Genomic DNA, 19,268 nt, shown 5'->3' with positions numbered 1-19,268 from the left:
TCACTGATCCCCGTTGCCCGAGTCCTCGTGTCGAATCGAAATATATATAGTCAGACCTCGATAGATAACAGATAATCGGTTCACCGTAGACCGGGAACTCCCCACAACCCCAAGGCACATCTGCTCGTCATGTATATGCAACTGCGTCCAGGTGTACAATATATATATTATAGACTGAAATATATTTGAGATATACCGATAGGGGATATCTGACCAGAATATCCGCTGCACGGATCCGACGACACCCGGTTCCTGCGTTCCACCCGATCGGGGATTAAAGTATGAATCGCATGGATGTACAGCGTGTGTAGGTACTAGGAGTATGTGCCGGCGTCGGCTTTTGCAGTGGACGATGATACGAATACGCAATTCAATATAAACACGAACGTCTGATCATGCAATATACCGTAGGAGAACGCTCCATACCTATCACCATATCGAATCAGATAAAAGTCGAACGAGATCCTTTCCCCAGAACGCGCACCTCGCCTCCCCCAAGATCCAACCTCTTATTGCCACCCGCCTATCACCCGACATCTTTTCCCACACCCTCGCAGTCCTTTCCCAAGACGGGATAAGGATCCTCGCCCCTCCGCACAGACGTGACCACACACTCCATACCCAAATTCCTCAGACGGACCGGGGGGTTGAGCACCCGAGCAAAGCCTCATTCGCCGTTCCTGACAGGTAGCACGATTGCCACACTGGAATCCAGGCGGTTGGCTCCCCACAATCTCGCTTCGGGATCTGTCCAAACCTTAAGGCTGATGGTAGGGAGGATTCGGAGAGTTTGGCGCCAAGTCGAACTCTGCACTGATGACAGACAGGTACGGGCACTTCGGGGTTGGTCTAGGCGCTGGCACCTCCAGAGTCGAATTGCGTCATGCTCTGGCTTGTGATGCCTCGGCTAACGGAGATCGACATTCCTTTTCATTACAATGCATGCTTATCAGACCGCGCAGAATGGCGTTCAATGCAGATAAATTAAAGCCAAGTCGGATCATTGAATAATGTATTAGGGTAATAATAAAAAGGTATGAAATCTATCTATATGAGAAATATACAGAACATCTTCTTGGAACGGGCGTCCTGATCAGTCTTGGCGCTGACCCCCCGCGTGCTTCATATCATCCCCGGATTTAACAGAATCCGGAGAATGTCCACACGCCATGGACCCATTGACAGCTTTCGCAACTGCGGACCCAACGGTGGTGGCGCTGTGTCCAAAGTCCACTCCACTGATGAATAATTCACTCAGGAACTCCAGGACTGCCACGAACGTACACAGGAAACTAGCAATGCAGAAGTGACTAATGGTCGTGCCAATCTCCAGCCAGGATCCTTCGTCACGGACCATGTAGAAGAAATTTAACGTCATTACGTCTGAGATGGACATCACAACCATAAACAGAGCGCTGGGGGCCACCTCCAGTCTGCGGTTGAGGATGCCCAGGTTGGCGCTGATAATCGCAAATGGGATCAGAAGCTTTAAGATCAACAAGGCGCCCTGAGAAAAGGGGTTAAAGATCGGGATTAGCCGGTACACGCTATCCAGCGAGAAGGATGATACAGATGCGATATTTCCGGTACTGAAAAATCCCGACTGAAGGAGGAAAAAGAAAAAGAGTGCCACGCGGGCATCGGAAACGGTAAGTGTCCGGTATCGGTAGGATTGGCCTTCGACTACCACAGTGCTTCCTGGACTCGGCTTTTTCGTGGGGATAGAGCCATTGGCCACGCCATGATCCTGCTCCCTAGCTGGTGCCGCTGTATGAACATAGATGGCCTGCTCCAGCCGGACCCATGCCAGCAGAGTCATGCAGAAGACGAAGTAGAATAAGCCTTCGTAAGAGATGGTGAGGATAATGAAAATCGGAGAAAAGGTAAGGAAGATAACCATCAACCGGTGCAGGTAGTGACCATTGGGATACAGACGGTGGAGAAACGGCAGAAGGAGCGAAGAAACTACATTTATTTTGTATCAGTACTGGCATGTCCTTTGGTATCCGTCGCGGGTTTAGGCGACTGATCAAATAGCCTGCGAGATGGAAACAGCGAGACTGCACTCACCCAAGATAGACCACCCAAGAACCTGGTTCCCAAGAGGAAGGCCCTGCTTGGCCTGGAGAGATGCTACACTTGATTTGGTTACAATCAAGGCAAGCAGAATCATACCGACCTAGGCAGTCTTAGTCACAATATCACAACATGAAAGTCCAAGATCTAGTGTGATTGGCATTGATGAGGGCTTCCATACCTGCGCACCCATAATAGTTCGCGAGCCGCAGCTAGAGACAGCCGAGTTTTGATCGGAAGAACGCTTCTGTCCCAAGATAGAGCGTTCAAAGATAAGATATAGTAGACCCGTCAAGAACATCAACAGAGAACCACAGGAACTGCACGTAGAAGGTCAGAGAAGTGTATGCTTGAACAGAGGCGCCTTATGGGGATCATCTCGTACATCATCATCGTGTCCTCAACTTTGTTGGCGGGCAGGAGAGTAAAAATGCTCATGAGGAAACAGCCGAGCGCCCATGATGCAGAAAGCAACTTATGCCCGCCAATGAACTTGGTACCGTAGGTTACTGGCCAAAAGCCCCCCAAGATAAAGCAAACCGTGAAGATTTCCCGGTGGAAATATGATTGCACCTGTAGGTGGTACTGTCAGCCGTGTACTAATTTATGAGTGAGGGGCAGCTAAACGCACCAATGCCTCCAATACACCCACATATAGCAAGAGCTGTATGACGAATGCAAGGTACCCGCTTACAGAATGGACATGACCCAATAGTATCTCACGGCCAGCAAGCAAGGCCTTCCGCCGTGCGAAAACCTCCTCCCAGAAAAAGACTGGAAAGAGTGCATAGAAGTAATACCTCCATGAAGAGCCTTGATACATTAAGACAGAAAAGAGAGCAACGAGGATAGATGAAAAGAACATGATACTGAACGTTGTGCGATTCGACTCGGATTTACCGTGCAGGACATGCAGATCGATTACCGTCGTCAAAGCGTACGCAATCCAACCCAAATACCCTAGAGTGACGATGGTTCTCAGGAAGAGCCAATCATATGTTTGCAGGTACCGCAAGCCGTCCAAGGCCGTAACTAAGAGCTCAGAACTCAATTGAATGGAGGCGTCGTAAGACTTGTTCGAGATTAGGGTCTTGATCCTCTCAAGACGCACCTCCACGGATGTCTCGCCGCTATCCGCAAGAGGCTCGAACGGTGTATACCGTAATAATGCATCCCGCTTTTGCTCTTCCTTAACACGATACATTTCCAGAACTCCTTGCGCATTCGCAAGCGCTGCTAACGCCTTATCTTTAGGACTGGTATCTAGATAGCTGAGGGGCAACTGTCCAACGGAATTGGTGGGAAAGTCAAGTCCAACCAAATAGGCCATGAGGGCAGCGACGTCTGCTTGTGCAACATCATTGCGCTGGACGCTATCAAGGCCCCAGTCTGCTGACACTCCATCTTCGTGTCCTGATATGCTTCCCTCTTGTGTGTAACTGGGACCGGCAACACCAGAGCCCCAAGCAACTAGCGGGGTTCTAGTATTGTCAGGATGACCGTCCCCATGGCTTCCCCAATCGCTCATACCATGATCCGCGGTGAACACAAATGACGTCTTGCCATCACCGTAGAAATTCTCCACAAGTTGCGTGATTTCCTGCACACCCTTATCTACCAGCTTGATGTTGCGCAGATACTCCTTTGAATAGGGACGGTAGGAATGACCAGTAGTATCTAGACCAAGAAGGTGCAAGAAGAAGACCAATTTATCTTCTCGCAATTTCGCATCCAACTCCGGGTCTTTCTTTGCAGATGCGAAGAGCTCCTTCACCTTATCAAAAACCCAAATGTCAAGCTTGGTCGCATCTGCCGAGAAGTCTTCCGCTTCTTCTCCGTATGTGTCTGCGTCAATCCTTCCGGGAACGGCACCCTCTTTGAACATCGGAAGAATATCTGGGCTCCCCCAGCTCCATGTATGTCGGCTTCTATTGAAGACGCTATCGAAGTCTACTGGATTGAGTTTCCACCCCGTCGTCACTGCCGAAACATCTTCATACAACCCCGCGATAAGCGCAACATGGCCAGGTCTCGATTCGGTGGGAACTCGCGTATGGGAGATGCCGAAGGTTCCATGAGAGAGAGCGCGGGATCGAATAAAAGGCGCAAGGTAGATTGGTTCTTCATCCTCAAGATCTGCAGGCACATCTGGGTCAGGTAATGCTTGAAACGCCTTATCGGCGCGCAAGCCGTCCGCCACAAATAGGACCAGGCGCTTGGCCGGTGCCTCGGATTTGGTATCTCTTTCCACACCGAATGATCTCATGCCACTAACAATCGGACTGACAAAGTATATGTCAAAGATGGAATAGGCGTACATTAGATGGAAGACCACCGCGAGGGTGAGAAACCCAACGCGGCCGACACGCGCCATGGTTTCTTTTGTCAGCTCCGGATCAATTGACGGACAAGGGTCTGTGTAGAAGGATATCGGCTAAGCATGCGATCAGATAGGGACGAATCTGAAATGAAGGACAAGTGAAGCAATGGGGAGCTGACAGGCGACAGCAGCCTCAAAGTGATCTTCCGATGAAAGATGGCACTTTCCGCGTCCCTGACGACTTGAGGAACTTGGGGATGCCCGCAGCCAATCGGCGGTCCTCAAGACGGCACGGCAGCGGCTACGGTAGACGGCACCCACGGTTTCCGCAATTGCCCCTGATACTACTACTAGTATTAGAAGAATATACTACTTCACAAAGGGGCGTTCCAAACTTCTAGACGTCCACTGAGGTTCCCATTATTTCATACCCGCAAATGTTCATAATTGCATATGTAAAAGTTGATCATCCAATTTAACACTAAACTCCTTATCCAGATGCCTTGTCCAATGACTATACGCCGTTATATTGCCTTTACTCCAACCATGCAAAACGGAGCAAGGGCTGAATCCATAATCAAAGCAAGTTGGTTGCACGAGTAAAACCAATTCCAAAGGGACTGCGTATAGGAGCAGAGGAACGATCAAAAGCTATCAGTTACTAGTGCTCGTCCGCCGTTTTGTGAGAGCGTCAATGACTCTGGTGTAAAATTTCGACGCTTGTTGACGGACAAAAGTGATATCCACCGTTAAATACTCGGGAAGGATATCAATCAAGTCGCGATCTCGATTTTCATCCAAAAGTGGGATATACTGAAACTCTGCATTCTCAAAATTGGCTGACGAAACGTGCGGTACGGCGAGTTTGAAGTGCAGTGCTATCTCCAGATTAGAGTATTTCTGATGCGGTTGGAGGTATAGATACTCACTCCCGTTAATACCTGTCTGGATACAATCATAAAGATTGTCGGAGTCTCCCTTCTTCACATCACGAATAATCAGACCAGTAAGATCAGTGTAAAGATCTTCCTTAAGCTGTGCAAACTGAGCTGCTTGCGCGGCTTCAGCATTTGCTGCGGCATTAGCACGGTTGTTACTGCCCTTGATAGCGCTTCCAGGAACCTTGGCGGCGGCACTTTCCAGACTGGCTGCTGTATTCCGAGCAGCTGCAAGTTTGGTCTGTAAAGCTTTAACCTCAGTTTGAGCCGAGGAGAGCTGACTGGTGGCATTTTCGGCTTGCGATTTCAATTGAGCAATTTCTGCATCTCGCTCCTTCAACTGTTTCTGCAGAGTCCGGCTCTGCTGACCAAGAGCTTTCTGTGCCTCCAGTTCTGCCTTCAGACCAGCAACCAAGTTGTTTGATGCTAGAAAAGTGAGTATATCACTTCGAAACGATAGGGAAGTCGGGAGTACGTACCATTCGTCATTGCTTCGCATTGTTTCCGTAATTTCTCCATATTGGCATTTGCTTCTACCACACCTATCTCTTTAAGGGTTCTGTAGCGACTCTCCAAAGTATCGTACTTTTTTGTGAGTTCTCCGATCTTGCGCCTTAACTCCGGCTCCGCGTTAGGTTTCAGTGGCGAGCTCTGCAGAGGACGTTGAGTAGATTGTCTACGCTTAGTTGGCGACATGGAGATCCGGCGAGGTTCTACCGGCTCCTCTTGGATAAAGGTCTCCTCGACAACATCTGGCGCAGCCTTTTCATCTTCTGACACCTCCTCCTCTTCTGGTTCCGACTGTGGATCAGCTTTCCGTCGCTTCGTGGATTGTTCAGCCTCTTCATCGCCTTTTACCGGTGATTTATGCTGTCGCGTATTCCTCGGAGTATATTGAAATTCGCCATCAGTCTTGACTTGCTTCTCAGCAGTCGCCTTGCGTCGTCCGCGAGTGGTTGTAGGCTTCGCGGGTTTCGCAGATCTAGCCGACCTAGTAGCAGGCTGCGATGTGACTAGCTCATCGTTAGATGCAGGCACGCTCTCCGGTACGTGAGGACCAGCGTCTTCCTCCGCTTCGTCGGGTTCCTTCTGCTCTTCTATCTCTTGGGTAACAGATTGCAGTGAGCCCCTGCTACCCCTTGGTCTCCCCCTTCTTGTGCCCCTCTTCGGTGCTACCTCCGACGCCTGTGAGGGCGCAGCTGTGGTGTCATTTTTCGATTGGGTTGGTGGCTTGAGCTCCGTCGACTTCGAGCGAGGCCGCCCTCTCGGCTTTTTCGTAGGGCGCTCATCGTCGTGTGGTTCCTGGGCCTGCGTCGCGTCCTCGTCGTCAAATTCTGCTAAGTTAGAAAGCTTGGCCGCGGCCTTTCTCTTTGGTGGCATTGCGAGAATGTATATTTATATAATTTTATACAAAATAGTAGAAAGAAAAAGCACCGCGCAACACCAGTACTGTGCACAGCGATTAGCACGACAACAAACTCGGACGAATGATCACTGGCGCGTCAGTGGGACCTTCTCCGCCTTCGACACACCGCAAACCAACCAACAGGCAGTGAAGCATGTGACGCTGTCGGCAAAGCCACGGCTCCGATCAGCGCGCCACAGCTGCTTTGCCGACCCGAGTTAACATTCAGCTGGGTTCGTCGCATAATTTATCTTCATCCCGTTGTTGGCCTTGGGCACTTTGTTGCAGTTGGATTCCTGAAGCAGGGCCGTGCTCTATACCTTATAATATAAACAGTCGTTGGTATTGAGCGCAGTTGTATCATCATGGCTTCAGCGCGCGGTCCGAGATGGCAGCAATTCTTACAGGAATTGGTGATGGTTGCCGGCACTGTTAGTGAAACTTGATCCCCCGGTGTTGCTTGGGCTAACACAGATATTCTCAGTCGGCATCTGCCTACTTCCTCATTCGATACCTCCTATCTCGTCTTGATTTCGACCCGGAAAGCCAGAAGAAAGAGGAGCAACGACGTAAGTCGGCTGCTATTCTACGGAGACTCGATGGGGGTGAAGAGTCGGATGAAGATTCACCACGTAGAGAAGGCAAGCGGGGGCGGAGACAAAAGCGTGGAGACCTTGCCCTGAATCAATACGAACAAGCGATCGCAATGGATGTTGTTGCCCCAGACGATATTCCCGTATCATTCGAGGATATTGGTGGCTTGGACGAGATCATTGAGGAGCTCAAGGAGTCTGTCATCTACCCACTAACCATGCCTCACCTCTATTCATCTACATCGTCACTCCTTACGGCCCCGTCCGGTGTGCTGCTGTATGGTCCCCCTGGGTGCGGAAAGACTATGCTTGCCAAAGCTCTTGCTCATGAGAGTGGAGCATGTTTCATCAACCTACATATATCAACTCTGACAGAGAAGTGGTACGGTGATTCGAATAAGTTGGTTAATGCAGTCTTCTCCCTAGCCAGGAAGCTGCAGCCTTCCATCGTCTTCATTGACGAGATCGACGCTGTTCTTGGTACTAGGCGGAGTGGAGAACACGAGGCAAGTGGTATGGTTAAGGCAGAATTCATGACCCATTGGGATGGCCTTACCTCCGCGAATTCGTCGGGTGAACCTCAGCGGGTTGTTGTGATGGGAGCGACAAACCGCATACAGGATATCGACGAAGCCATTCTCAGGCGGATGCCAAAGAAGTTCCCGGTCGTTCTTCCTCCAGCAGCACAACGACTTCGAATCCTCAGTCTTGTACTTAAAGATACCAAGGTAGACCGGGAGAACTTTGACCTCGACTACCTTGTTAAAGCCATGGCAGGCATGTCAGGCAGTGATATCAAGGAAGCCTGCCGCGACGCAGCTATGGCACCAGTCCGAGAGCTTATTCGTGAGAAAAAGGCTGCTGGTCTTCAAATGAATACCGTCGATCCCAAAGAGGTCCGTGGTCTTCGAACAGAAGACTTCTTCTCACGTGCTGGAGGTGTTAGGGTTATCCCCCCGCCTACACAACTGCAGGCATCCATCAAGGCTAGCTCGGAGAAAGAATGGAGCACAGAGTCAGAGGCGACATCTGACGTTGAAACACGGCCATCCGCCGAAATGGCAGAGCCGCCGGAGTGAATTGTCTGATGAACTCGTGAACTTATATTTAGCCGCCTGTCTATGTTACTTGTGTACAGCACGAAGGGAATGGCGTTCTGTTTTTGTTGTTTGAGCATATTGCCAGATATTTAATGGCCTTGTCGGATATGGCCATCATCTGTGGCAATTTCCACCTCATCCTGGTTATGAAGTCTGATACTGCCCATAGAGTATTTTTCACGGCTCTCCTGTTTTTGGTATTATCTTTAGAGGAATCTCCCAATGGATGAAATGAACGAAGCTTCACTGTATATTTGGCAGGATAGAGTATATGCATATTGTTACGCAATGCGTCATGATAATAGTGTTGGCGTAAGCAATTGCACCGTAGTGGGAGGGAACTCGCCGATCCGCGGCCGGTCGGGCAATACGGTACCGTACGGTGGCCAACTGGAGGCTGCAAGGTAACCTACGCAGGATGATAAGAACATGACAAGATTGACTGGGAAAGGATCACCTCTTGGGATGCCGATCGAATATTCCGAGCACAATTTTGTCTTTCTTTTGGCGGAACGTCCCTTTTCTCCTATTCCTACTGCTGCTGCTTTTTTTTTTTCTTTCTCCCATTATTTGGTGGTCGCATCTTTTCTCTCAATTTTCCCCTTGGCAAGGTTCTGAGCGACCTATCTAATCTCAGCGGGCGCCGCAAAGTCTCCATTCTCTTGACCTTTTACATAAGACCTGGACCCGCCCCGCCGTGAGTGGACGACGTCTGGGCTTGCTGGGACTAAACTCGGGGAGTCGTCATCACAAAGGAGGTTAAACCACTAATTTACCCTTCCTGCCACATCCCGCACCCCGACTATCCACCCCCCATACTCCCTGCTCAGCTTTCGATGGTCTCCCTAGTTCGATGTCCCTGATTCTCTGGACTGTGCGTCATATCGGACCTCAACCCACTGTGCGAAGACCATCGTTTATTGGACAGATTACTGAATTGCACTTACCCTAGCACGTTAGAACGCCGCATAAGGACACAAATGCGATAGGGACGAAGACTGGATGACGAACGTTGTGCTATAGGGCCTTCCCATGGCGCTTTGCGTTTGGCGATCATTCACCCAAAATTTTCTTCTCTTAGGAGAGCTGACGATATTCTCTCCCCTCGAATATAATCGTTATCGTCGTCAGGGATGAGTTCCAGTACCAGCTTTGCCGACACCCTCAGCCCTGGGACAAATGGTACGAATGCCTCCCGTAGGTCCACCTCAACCGTGCGATCACGCCCTCGCCGCTTGGTATCGTTCACCGACGATGAAAGTGATAATGGAAGGCAGCTGGAGCCCTCCGGGTTGTCCACCACCCTGTCCACGGATCTCCCGGTACCTCGATCTCGCGGTGCCACCCCGTCACCCTACACATCCCGCGGAGCTTCGCCAATGCCCATGAGACATCCTTCCCGTGTCACGTCTTCGCCTGGCCGCGGAGCGAATAGCTCGTTAGGCGGGTTCAGCTATACTGGCAAGAATCAAGTCAATTTCGCGGAGTCGTCGCGAGCTGCCGCTGACTTTCTGGATGCGTCTTGGTCATCGTTACAGAGCTTGGCCTCATCGGTTTTGGGAAGTGATATTGCACGGCCCACCACCAATGGCACGCCACGGACACATTCGAGGAAGCCTTCACACCCCGATTCGTACACGGGGAACCCGTCACGGACTTTGACATCCTCGTCGTGGGGACCGGCAGCTCCATCTACCTCCGCAATTGGCGCTGGAACTAAGGAAGAACGGCAAGCATTTGTACAGGCTAAGAAAAGGGAAGCACTGCTACTGGCGGATACAGAGCCGAATGGAAATCTTAATACGAAACATAAACGACGCGATTCAAGTGATCGGACGGGCCATTTGACAGCAGGTTCGAACCCGGACGAGGAAGCTCTGGCGTACGTACATCATGTCCAGCCGACGGACAGTATAACGGGGGTAACGATACGCTACGGTTGTCAGCCTGCGATATTTAGGAAGGCGAATGGCTTTTGGCCCAGTGATAGTATTCAAGGTCGGAAGACAGTTCTTCTACCAGTCGATTCTTGCTCAGTCAAAGGACGACCCATTCGACATGATTTAAACCAGGTGGATGCTGAGATTTCCAGACGAGACTCTTTGGAAGATCCAAGTGGGAGCTCAATAGCCCCGAATTCGATTTCAGGGCCTCGCGATCAACCCGAAGCAATCCCGGACGCTTTTTCAGAGGCGGAAGCGGACCAAATATGGAAACACGAGTCCTGGGTCCAGATCGATGGTTTCTCTGCGCCTGTAGAGATTGGACGCGTCCCTCGCAGGGCGTTAGGCTTCTTTCCGCGCTCAAGACGGAAATCTATTTCCTATACTGACTCCGAGAGTCCTTCGTTATCTGGACGCGAGAGAACCCCGACATTATCCTCGACTTCATCAACCTTTGAACCTCAACCCTCGCGCGTTACATCTATACCCGGAAATAGACCTCACACAGACTCGTCAGGGTCACGAACATCAGCCAAATCTAAGCCAGCCGTGCGCCATCAGCGTCAACGCAGCAACATACAATTAGCCGGGCCGGGCGTTGGCACCCTCGATCGTGACGCAATGGCCCCTGGGCCGGCTCTCGACGGTCTGAGTAAATTCTTTGCCCAGCATCTACCGAACCTTGCCCCCGCTCCTACCCCTCCGAAATTTCAAGACTCCACGGAGTACACTTCAAATGCTGTGTCCAACACTCCCACCGGCTTGGACAATATAGGCGGTGCAGTCGAGGGCTGGGTCAGGAAGATGACCAGCCGAGCCAAGGCTGGGTTTAATGAACTGCAGCAAAGCACACAAGGCCACCAAATGAACGGCACAGCCCATCGACCTGCGACGCGCGGGGTGGGCGACCTGATTGAGCTTAATGATGGATTAGAATCTCGCGACGCCTCAAAGATACTGCGGCCCGAGTACAACCGATCCAGAACAATTCTTGGCGATGGTAGCTCAGTGAGAGGCCGTTTCCATAGTCCTTCGGCAGGGACGAGCAGGACTCGTACTACGTTCAAGGACGATTGATGTCGGGTATAATATTGCTACATGCTTTACCCTGAAGGCCAAGTAGCCATCCCTTTCTCTTTCTTTTCTCTTTTCGAACATTTTTTTTTTTATCTTATTTTGGGAATCCGTTCGGGCAGCGGCAACGATAGGGACCAGATAAAGTTTTGCGGGTCTTTGTGATATAAGATACCTTCCTTCCATGTACGCTTATAGCATAGCGCGGCGCAACAGGATCATACTGTTGGCAAGTTGATGATACGTTGTAATTGCTCCTTGGATTATACAATTGGCTATTCGGATCGGTGTCTTTGCTGTGGCCACGCATTTTTGTGTTTAGCAATTTAGATTCCTTTGTGCTGGTATACTTATGGGGAATGGGCATTCGAGGTAATTAGCCATAAATCAATATAACTGCCCGTACAGTCAACATCTATCGATTCCTGCTTCATCGCCATGGGTTGTGTAGAAAGTTCGGTATTGAGATATATAATTCATTCACTTTTCTGTGACGAGTTGGTGTTTATAGTACTCTCAAGAGCCAAACAATATATAACCGACGCTTCCGGTTTTCGAGCCCTTTCAATGAGATGATGTTTTCACCAAGAGGCGACTAGATAACCCAAGACAGGGTCAATTACTAGCACTTCCTAATTGGTCCGGTAACAAGAGGTCGAGCGATTGAGAATTGTTAATTGCACTCCTTTCTGACGACCGTAAGGTTTCCGATTATAGTGCTGCGATAGTAAAGCTTACCCAGTTCGAAACCTCAAGAATGATAATATTAAATACAATATGAAGCAAATTGCCTGATTGGGTGTTCTTTTAGGGCTTCCCACTACAATACCCTGGTCGGCCTTGTTTGTTTCTTAGCTGACTTGAGCTCATGTAACAGCATATTGCTGATAACTCACCGGAGATCAGAAATTGGGACCTCAGAGATTTCTAGATGCAAATTGTGGTAGTACGACCTTTAAAGTCGGTTTGAGGTGTCCGTCAAACCTTGACCCATCCGACAGCAACTACCCCATATCTGCTTCAACTCTCTGTGTCAATTCTGACACCTCTCGGATTATATCGAACTCTATATCAGCCAGGCCAACTCATCATCAACGACATATCTAAATCACTGAAAGCCCGGCGGGGGTACTTACCCCACACTCTTGGTCCGGACGATTTCTTCGTATTAACCAATAGATTTTCCCGTCAATCATGTTGCCGCTTCCATGTATCAAAGCGCAAGGATGTTGATGTATAAAAAGTACGTTGAAGATGTTAGCATAGAAGTAAGGCTGTAATCAGTGATAGCAACTGCCATCATGGTGCTCACTCACCTCATCCTTCTAGCTACTATAGCAAAGCTCGTAGCGGCACTGCCTTTGGACAGTAACACGGCGCCTCTGTATCGCTCAGATGTTCACTTCAACGTCCAGCAAGCCGCTGCAGGCGCAGTGCCGCTGAACAAACAGCTGATGGGGCTGTCCATTGAGTAGGCTGCCATTCCCCCCTTTCACTCAATAGGGTGCTTACCCACCATCGCTTCAGATTTGGGAACACGGTAGATTATTTTGGTGACGTGGACAATCCAAACACCTTCTCAAAACAACTTCTACAGAACATCGTCGATCGGTCTCGGAGTCCAGCTATCCTACGCATAGGTGGCAATACTCAAGATCGAGCTAGCTTCTGCGAGAACTGTGATCAGACAATGAGTAGCATTGTGCTAAACGACCCCAACGACCCCAAGGGTACTGAAGCAGTTGAGGTTACGTTTAACAAGAACTTATTTAATGTCCTGACGAACAACGTGCCATCTAGAACTCCGCTCATTTTTGGACTCAACTTTCGCAACAGTATGTATCCGTTCTTCCTATTCATGTGGTTTGCTGACAATTCTCACTATCCTACAGACAGCTACTCCCTGGCCCAAGCTGAGATCGACGGTGCCTTCAAATACATCGACCAATCTCTGGTGATGGCATACGAACTAGGCAATGAAGTGAACCTGTATGGTGACTTTCGACCAGCAGACTACGACGTGAATGATTATGCCTGTCAAATGCATGAATGGATACCACGTCTCCGAGCTCGCTCGTCGGCCACTTCCAGCTTCCAGTTTCCATCATTTGCAGGCCCGGAATTATTCAAGCCGGATATGAGTATCTCGGAACTAGTGAGGTTAGACGTGCCACAGTCTATTCCAGGGATTGAATATTTCTCCGTCCATGGCTACCCCTGGAATATATGCACGGGTATGGCTTTCCCCATGTATCTATATTTGAATAATGTTTCCTCTTTCCTGCCATTATTCCAGTTCTCACCTCCCTCTAAATTGAAACAGACGAAGACGCAGCCAAAGTCGACCTAAGAAACCTCCTCGACCACAAGCAGACCCTAGCCCTCCTTGATCAATACAGCGGCGAGATATCCGCCGCAAAACCACTGGGAAAAAAGATACACATGGGCGAAACAGGCTCCGTTGCCTGCCACGGGAAGGACGGGGTATCGAACACGCTTGGAGCAGCACTCTGGCAACTGGACTACGCGCTCGCCGGCGCCACAGCTGGGATTGATCGATTCTTCTTCCATAACGGCAAAGGCGACTTCTACTATTCTACGTGGGAGCCGTTGCCGACAGATACATCGCCGGTCCCCCATATTAACCCTACGTGAGTCTCCTGATCCGTCCACTTTGGAGACATTGTACTTCGCCCAGAACTGATGCGCAGAGGGGAAATAGATATTATAGCATGCTCTTTATTGCAGACCTCGTAGCAGATCTCAAGGTTCCCAGGATCGCGCCGATAACGTCGCTTGATTCCAGCTCTGCTGTACATTTTGCTATTTACGACAATGACCAGATGGAGAAGCTTGTTATCTTGAATATGGAGTATTTTAACGAGACAAATACCCGGTCGAGTAGGGAGTTCAACGTTGTCTCTAGCCTTGGGTCCAATCTAAGGGTTAGACGCTTGACGGGCCAAAGTTCCGATGCGAGAACCGGCGTGACTTGGACTGGTCAGAGTGTCGACGCGAGCGGGGGAATCATAGGTGACTTGAGCATCGAGAATATCTCGACTGGCCTCGTAACTCTGCTCGCTTCGGAGGCTGTCATAGTAGAAAGAGGGTAATACTGACAGCTGCTATATAGCAACAACCAATGAAATAGGCAATACAAAGCATATAACGGAAAGGGGGATTTGCTGGCAGTTATCAGTAAACTAGAATGCAATTTTTATCTAGTCGATTTGACTATCGAACGCTAGGTGCAGCCAGTGGGGTACCTAACTGAATTGAAGAAAAGGACGAGATGAGGAGATTCAATTGTGATCTAGATCAAGCTTTTGATGGGTGGAAGAAGTATTGACGCACGTTGTATAGACCAAGCCGTATGCTTAGCTGGATCGAACCTGGGGATTGATTTCACTGTCATGGCAAGATGACTTAATTGTTTATGCTTTCGGAAGTAGACGTGGATTGCTCCATAATTATTAGGGTTTTGATGTCATACCTATTGGCACTTGCCGGGTTTTGACGATCTGCATTCTGGAATGTTAAACCCGCCCCCAGGAGCTGGGTTTTCTCTACAATGCCAAAAGACTGTCACAGAGTATAGGATTCTTCCCACTCCTTAGAATCTCGAGGTTATCCGTCGTGAGCTGGACAACACGATCTCTCAATTCATGGTCGTGCTCTTCTGTTGAGCTGTATCCTTCTCCCATGGAAGAGTTAAATGAATCTCGATTAGGATTTTCCAAGAAAGATTTTTCAAAATACTGCCTTACTTTCATCTCAAGCCCGATGATCTGAAAATAATCACCTTTAGCGTACATTTGAGCGTGGAAGTTGGTTGATTGACCAAGGCTAACTCTCCAGCCGGCGGGCTGGCACTGGGCAGCGATGTTACTCTGAAGAGGATGAAGAAGACTTTCATTACGTCATATATCACATGAAGGATCATAAGGTATAGGTACTAGTTATATACCATAATTATGCATAAGAATTAAAAAAAGTAAAATAAGTAATTCGAAAGTGATCCAATAAGACAGGCGGTTCAGAAAGCCGTGCATAGAACTTAACAAACGGTTGTCGCGGATTGGCGGCTAGAATCCACCGAAGGGGGCCTTAAAACGACCAAGGGTGGGTGGCCTTGAACAACTATGGGTGGCCTTAAAGGACCTTTAAGAACGCCAGGACCTTTACATCTTTGGAAGTCCCCAACATCGTCTCAGCTCTTCCCCTTTGAAGATACACTCGAATCCTCCCGATCACGCTGAACTACGACCCAACATGCCTCACGAAAACATCGAATTCCAAACGGCCGACCATGTCACTTTGCGAGGATGGTTCTTCCGTTCTTCAACAAAGCCATCAGAAACAAGGCTGCCATGTCTTGTGATGTCTCACGGGTTCTCCGCCCTGAAAGAAATGGACCTTGACACGTTTGCGGAATATTTCACCCAGAACCTGCCCATCTGCTGTCTAGTATATGACAATCGAGGATTCGGCGACAGTGACACCAAGGCAGGCCAGCCTCGCCATGAGATCCTCCCGAGTCAACAGACAAGCGATATTTCCGACGCCATCACGTACGCGCAGTCTCGCGCCGACGTTGATCCCGACCGCATCGGCATCTGGGGCAGTTCTTACAGCGGGGGCCATGTGCTGTGGGTTGGGGCAGTTGACCGGCGCGTGAAGGCGGTGCTCTCGCATGCTCCGTTCGCAGATGGATGGACGAATATGAATCGGCTCATTCGGCCCGATATGGTGGAGGCAGTGAACAAGGGGTTTCAAGAAGGTATCAGTGTTCACGCACTCAACGGTGCTCGCTGACGCTCATCATTCGCTGATTGTTACACATAGACAGACTAGCCCGCGCCGCAGGCAAACCCCCTGTGATGATGAAAGTGGTGGATAAAGACCCCCTGAAACCATCTGCCCTCCCCACTCCAGATAGCTATCAGTTCTTTAGTGCGTGGGAAGCCAAGTCTAACTGGAAAAATGAGGTCACGCTGAAAAGGTACGTTCCCCTCTTCCTCTACGCAACCCGGCCGTAATGCTGACCTCTCTGATCAGTCTCGAGGCGGCTCGCGAGTATTATCCTTCAGCGCATATTCATCGCATCTCGCCAACCCCGCTGTTGATGACTGTGGCAGAGAATGATGTCATCACTCCCACTGACATTGCTCTGGAGGCGTATTCTCGGGCTCGGGAGCCAAAGAAATTGCATATCTTCCCCGGTGGCCATTTTGATGGTTATTCCGGTAAAGGCTTCGAACGCATTGCATCAGCTCAAGCGGAATTTCTGAAGGAGTATCTGGTTTGACACCTTGTTATTGTGAATTCGTGAGTGAGATTAATGGGAAATAGTGCAATGCTTCTCTTCTGGATGAGTCCTGAGGCCCTTCTAGCAAAACAAAGCAGAAGGGCTGGATAGCAGAGACAACAAAGAGACTACTATTCTGCACAGGTCATTGTAGAGAACGTAAGATAGATACAGTAGCGCCTAAGTCGAAATTGGCTTTTGTTTACAATGAAGTGGTTCTGGACCGCCCATAGTCCATACAACCATAATAAAATAGCTATGTTTATAGGACCCCTACGCCACGTGCCATTTCAATAGTATAGCACGAATATAGAAGATCCAAAGGAAAGAAGCAGTGAGTGGTACAGTACAGCACCATATATGGTGTTGCGTAAACAATTCATTGATGGGACCAAAGGAGTGTCCGCTCGATATGTATAAGAAATCAGAGTATTCATCAGGCGGACCAAGGCTTCGACACTGTCGACAACAGCACCATTCCTCCCAAGTGGTCGTCAACCAGTGTGAACTCAGAATTTCTCCTCCGGTGCACCGATCCTGGAGAGGATCTTCAACTCCAATACTAGCCTCAGTGCATCCGGATAGCCTGCGGTCCGACAGAGAGATCTACAGCAACGATCGGCCTGCCAAGAATAAGGCCACCTCCATCGTATATGTACGATGGATATCACAATGCCCCAGAGTCCGACCCTCGTCCATATCGTAATACATACGATTTTCCCGAATATTTCGTGTGGTATTCAATCGCCTTGGTCAAAACCGTAAAACGGCGAGGCATTGTATCTGATACACGTACTCAAATATGATACCCAATATTCAACCATGCATGGCGGGCAACCTACTTATTATAATGTTGAGTCTGCTTGTGAACTGGCGGATGTTGAAGCCACGGGCAAGGGATATCATCTCTTGTACCTAAGAGCACAAAGGTTCCATTTGCAAATAGCAAGACACAGACAATCGTCAAGATCAAACCCAGAACTATGCACCAACGGCAGCATCGCACACAAGCTTGATATCGTAGTTCAGCTCAAGACCAGCCTGAGGATCACCCGCGCGGGGCACAAAATCCACAACGAGAGAATTCTTGACCGCGAAGATGCAGTCGCTCTCCACGTTCTTGTCCTTACGGTCGAAGATTTGCGTAGTGAGAGAACGGTAGCCATTGTGCGTGGCCTACATACCTAGTGTCAGAAATGAACGTAAAGAGCGGAGGGAACGTACAATGATGTGAATATGAGCTGGCCGGAAGGGATGCAGATCCATCAGCTCGATGAGCTTTCCCCCAGGTCCTATCATCGTCAGTCGCCAACATAAACCCGGTATATCTACTATATAAAGAGGAGATTGGAAAAATACCATCATGAGGAACAGGATATGGCGTCGGCCTCAAGCAATAAAACGAATATCCACCCTCCTCACCCGTCTTGAACTTACCGCGCAGAATAAACTCCTCCTACTCGGGGTCTTGCTGCTTGTACAACCCATTCGTCGAAGCCTGCCACACTTCAACCGTTGCCCCAACGAGCGGCTTCTTGCTCATGAAATCGAGTACTTGCCCATGCATGAATGCCATCTCACCATCGGCCGGCTTTGTCTTAACAATATCCTCCCCGTTCTGGCGCCATGGCGTGTCAGCGCGGAAGAACGGGCCCCGGATTGCGGTGGCAGTCGGTGCGTCGTGGGCTTCGCCGGCGAGGGTGAAATGTGATTTCGTCGACGAGACTTTCTCGGTCCCAGTTAGCCAGCATTCCTGTACAGAACATCCCTGACTTGTATATGGTCATGAGAATGAGCTACCTCTCCAACCCAATCACATTCCACAGCAGTTGTCCCTCATTCCGTTTGTCGTCGCTCATCTGCCCGGCCCAGTTCAGCAGCTCCACGCCCGCCATCCACTCGTCCACCGTCAGCTCGTTCTCGCGCGCAAAGTCGTGCACATGCCTAACGAGCCCTGTCATCAGCTGACGCAGACGCGGCGGGATCTTGGGGCCCATCGCGTTGATAACCTTGTCGGTGAAGTTGGGGTCAAAGCGGTGCGTTGCCATCCTGGGGACACAGGAGGTGATGTTAAGCTCGTTAATCGTATAAAGAGAGCAGTCAAATATACTCAGCTAGTGACTCCTTTATATTGGTGGGCCAAATGAATCCGGCGGAACGTCTTACGAGACCACTCGCTTCTAGAATAGATCCTGTATTTCACATGAGATCCATTAATGAGCTTTTACTATGGAAAACATACCCTGCTACCGAGCGCGAGGAGCAGGATAAGATCTTTGAACATAGGCTCGCCGTCAATTATGCATCTGGCCACTTCTAGAGGTTGAATAAAGCAGTTGACGGAGGAAAGGTTGATTGTAGGAGTGACGGAGTGGCCGCTATTGCTCTCCGTAGTTGATCATCTCCAAGCAAGCCTCTTGCGTCAAGCATAAGTTGCACCATACAAGGTCTCCGCGACTAGCCTTGCAAACATTCTATCTGTTTGCAGTAGTATATCTGCGAGGTTGCCTC

General features: G+C 49.6%; 7 protein-coding genes across 7 annotated transcripts; 4 read left to right on the top strand and 3 right to left on the bottom strand.

Annotated features, from left to right (window-relative positions):
• Positions 1–1,093: 1,093 nt before the first annotated feature.
• On the bottom strand, positions 1,094–4,450 carry BDV37DRAFT_284859 (mannose-ethanolamine phosphotransferase MCD4; the record flags this gene model as incomplete). The annotated part of the gene is made up of 5 exons (XM_032087594.1): positions 1,094–1,965; positions 2,071–2,179; positions 2,258–2,323; positions 2,389–2,649; positions 2,708–4,450. 5 exons carry the CDS (start codon positions 4,448–4,450, stop codon positions 1,094–1,096), a joined length of 3,051 nt encoding a protein of 1,016 aa, XP_031939695.1.
• A 600-nt stretch (positions 4,451–5,050) lies between these two features.
• On the bottom strand, positions 5,051–6,714 carry BDV37DRAFT_284858 (putative chromosome segregation protein (Pcs1); the record flags this gene model as incomplete). The annotated part of the gene is made up of 2 exons (XM_032087593.1): positions 5,051–5,760; positions 5,814–6,714. The coding sequence occupies 2 exons, from the start codon at positions 6,712–6,714 to the stop codon at positions 5,051–5,053; spliced, it is 1,611 nt and encodes a 536-aa protein (XP_031939694.1).
• Positions 6,715–6,951: 237 nt separating this feature from the next.
• BDV37DRAFT_252700 (protein-degrading AAA family ATPase MSP1) lies at positions 6,952–8,903 on the top strand. Its single transcript, XM_032082473.1, has 2 exons — positions 6,952–7,170; positions 7,224–8,903. The coding sequence occupies exons 1-2, from the start codon at positions 7,105–7,107 to the stop codon at positions 8,409–8,411; spliced, it is 1,254 nt and encodes a 417-aa protein (XP_031939693.1). The 5' UTR covers positions 6,952–7,104; the 3' UTR covers positions 8,412–8,903.
• An 80-nt stretch (positions 8,904–8,983) lies between these two features.
• On the top strand, positions 8,984–11,838 carry BDV37DRAFT_252698 (putative LysM domain protein). Its single transcript, XM_032082472.1, has one exon. It carries the CDS (start codon positions 9,566–9,568, stop codon positions 11,450–11,452), a length of 1,887 nt encoding a protein of 628 aa, XP_031939692.1. The 5' UTR covers positions 8,984–9,565; the 3' UTR covers positions 11,453–11,838.
• Positions 11,839–12,750: 912 nt separating this feature from the next.
• Positions 12,751–15,014, top strand: BDV37DRAFT_295505 (glycosyl hydrolase family 79 C-terminal domain-containing protein; the record flags this gene model as incomplete). Its single annotated transcript, XM_032089909.1, has 5 exons — positions 12,751–12,920; positions 12,977–13,284; positions 13,342–13,683; positions 13,773–14,100; positions 14,181–15,014. 5 exons carry the CDS (start codon positions 12,751–12,753, stop codon positions 14,560–14,562), a joined length of 1,530 nt encoding a protein of 509 aa, XP_031939691.1. The 3' UTR covers positions 14,563–15,014.
• Positions 15,015–15,419: 405 nt separating this feature from the next.
• BDV37DRAFT_252695 (alpha/beta hydrolase) lies at positions 15,420–17,212 on the top strand. Its single transcript, XM_032082471.1, has 3 exons — positions 15,420–16,229; positions 16,295–16,451; positions 16,508–17,212. Exons 1-3 carry the CDS (start codon positions 15,722–15,724, stop codon positions 16,755–16,757), a joined length of 915 nt encoding a protein of 304 aa, XP_031939690.1. The 5' UTR covers positions 15,420–15,721; the 3' UTR covers positions 16,758–17,212.
• A 526-nt stretch (positions 17,213–17,738) lies between these two features.
• On the bottom strand, positions 17,739–18,805 carry BDV37DRAFT_272982 (Intradiol ring-cleavage dioxygenase; the record flags this gene model as incomplete). The annotated part of the gene is made up of 5 exons (XM_032084985.1): positions 17,739–17,933; positions 17,982–18,049; positions 18,117–18,213; positions 18,265–18,486; positions 18,575–18,805. 5 exons carry the CDS (start codon positions 18,803–18,805, stop codon positions 17,739–17,741), a joined length of 813 nt encoding a protein of 270 aa, XP_031939689.1.
• Positions 18,806–19,268: the final 463 nt, after the last annotated feature.

This window comes from Aspergillus pseudonomiae (genome assembly GCF_009193645.1).
Source record: "Aspergillus pseudonomiae strain CBS 119388 unplaced genomic scaffold BDV37scaffold_52, whole genome shotgun sequence".
NCBI classification, from domain to species: Eukaryota; Fungi; Ascomycota; class Eurotiomycetes; order Eurotiales; family Aspergillaceae; genus Aspergillus; species Aspergillus pseudonomiae.
Note: the sequence above shows the minus strand (reverse complement) of the source record. Positions and strands in the feature narration are given on the sequence as shown.

Bases quoted from the DNA above. Each gene is read 5' to 3' on its own strand.
- BDV37DRAFT_252698 (XM_032082472.1), top strand. From the start codon at position 9,566: ATGAGTTCCAGTACCAGCTTTGCCGACACCCTCAGCCCTGGGACAAAT.
- BDV37DRAFT_252700 (XM_032082473.1), top strand. From the start codon at position 7,105: ATGGCTTCAGCGCGCGGTCCGAGATGGCAGCAATTCTTACAGGAATTG. The intron at 7,171-7,223 runs GTTAGTGAAACT...AGATATTCTCAG, and splicing joins TGGTGATGGTTGCCGGCACT to TCGGCATCTGCCTACTTCCT.
- BDV37DRAFT_252695 (XM_032082471.1), top strand. From the start codon at position 15,722: ATGCCTCACGAAAACATCGAATTCCAAACGGCCGACCATGTCACTTTG. The intron at 16,230-16,294 runs GTATCAGTGTTC...TGTTACACATAG, and splicing joins GAACAAGGGGTTTCAAGAAG to ACAGACTAGCCCGCGCCGCA. The intron at 16,452-16,507 runs GTACGTTCCCCT...CTCTCTGATCAG, and splicing joins AATGAGGTCACGCTGAAAAG to TCTCGAGGCGGCTCGCGAGT.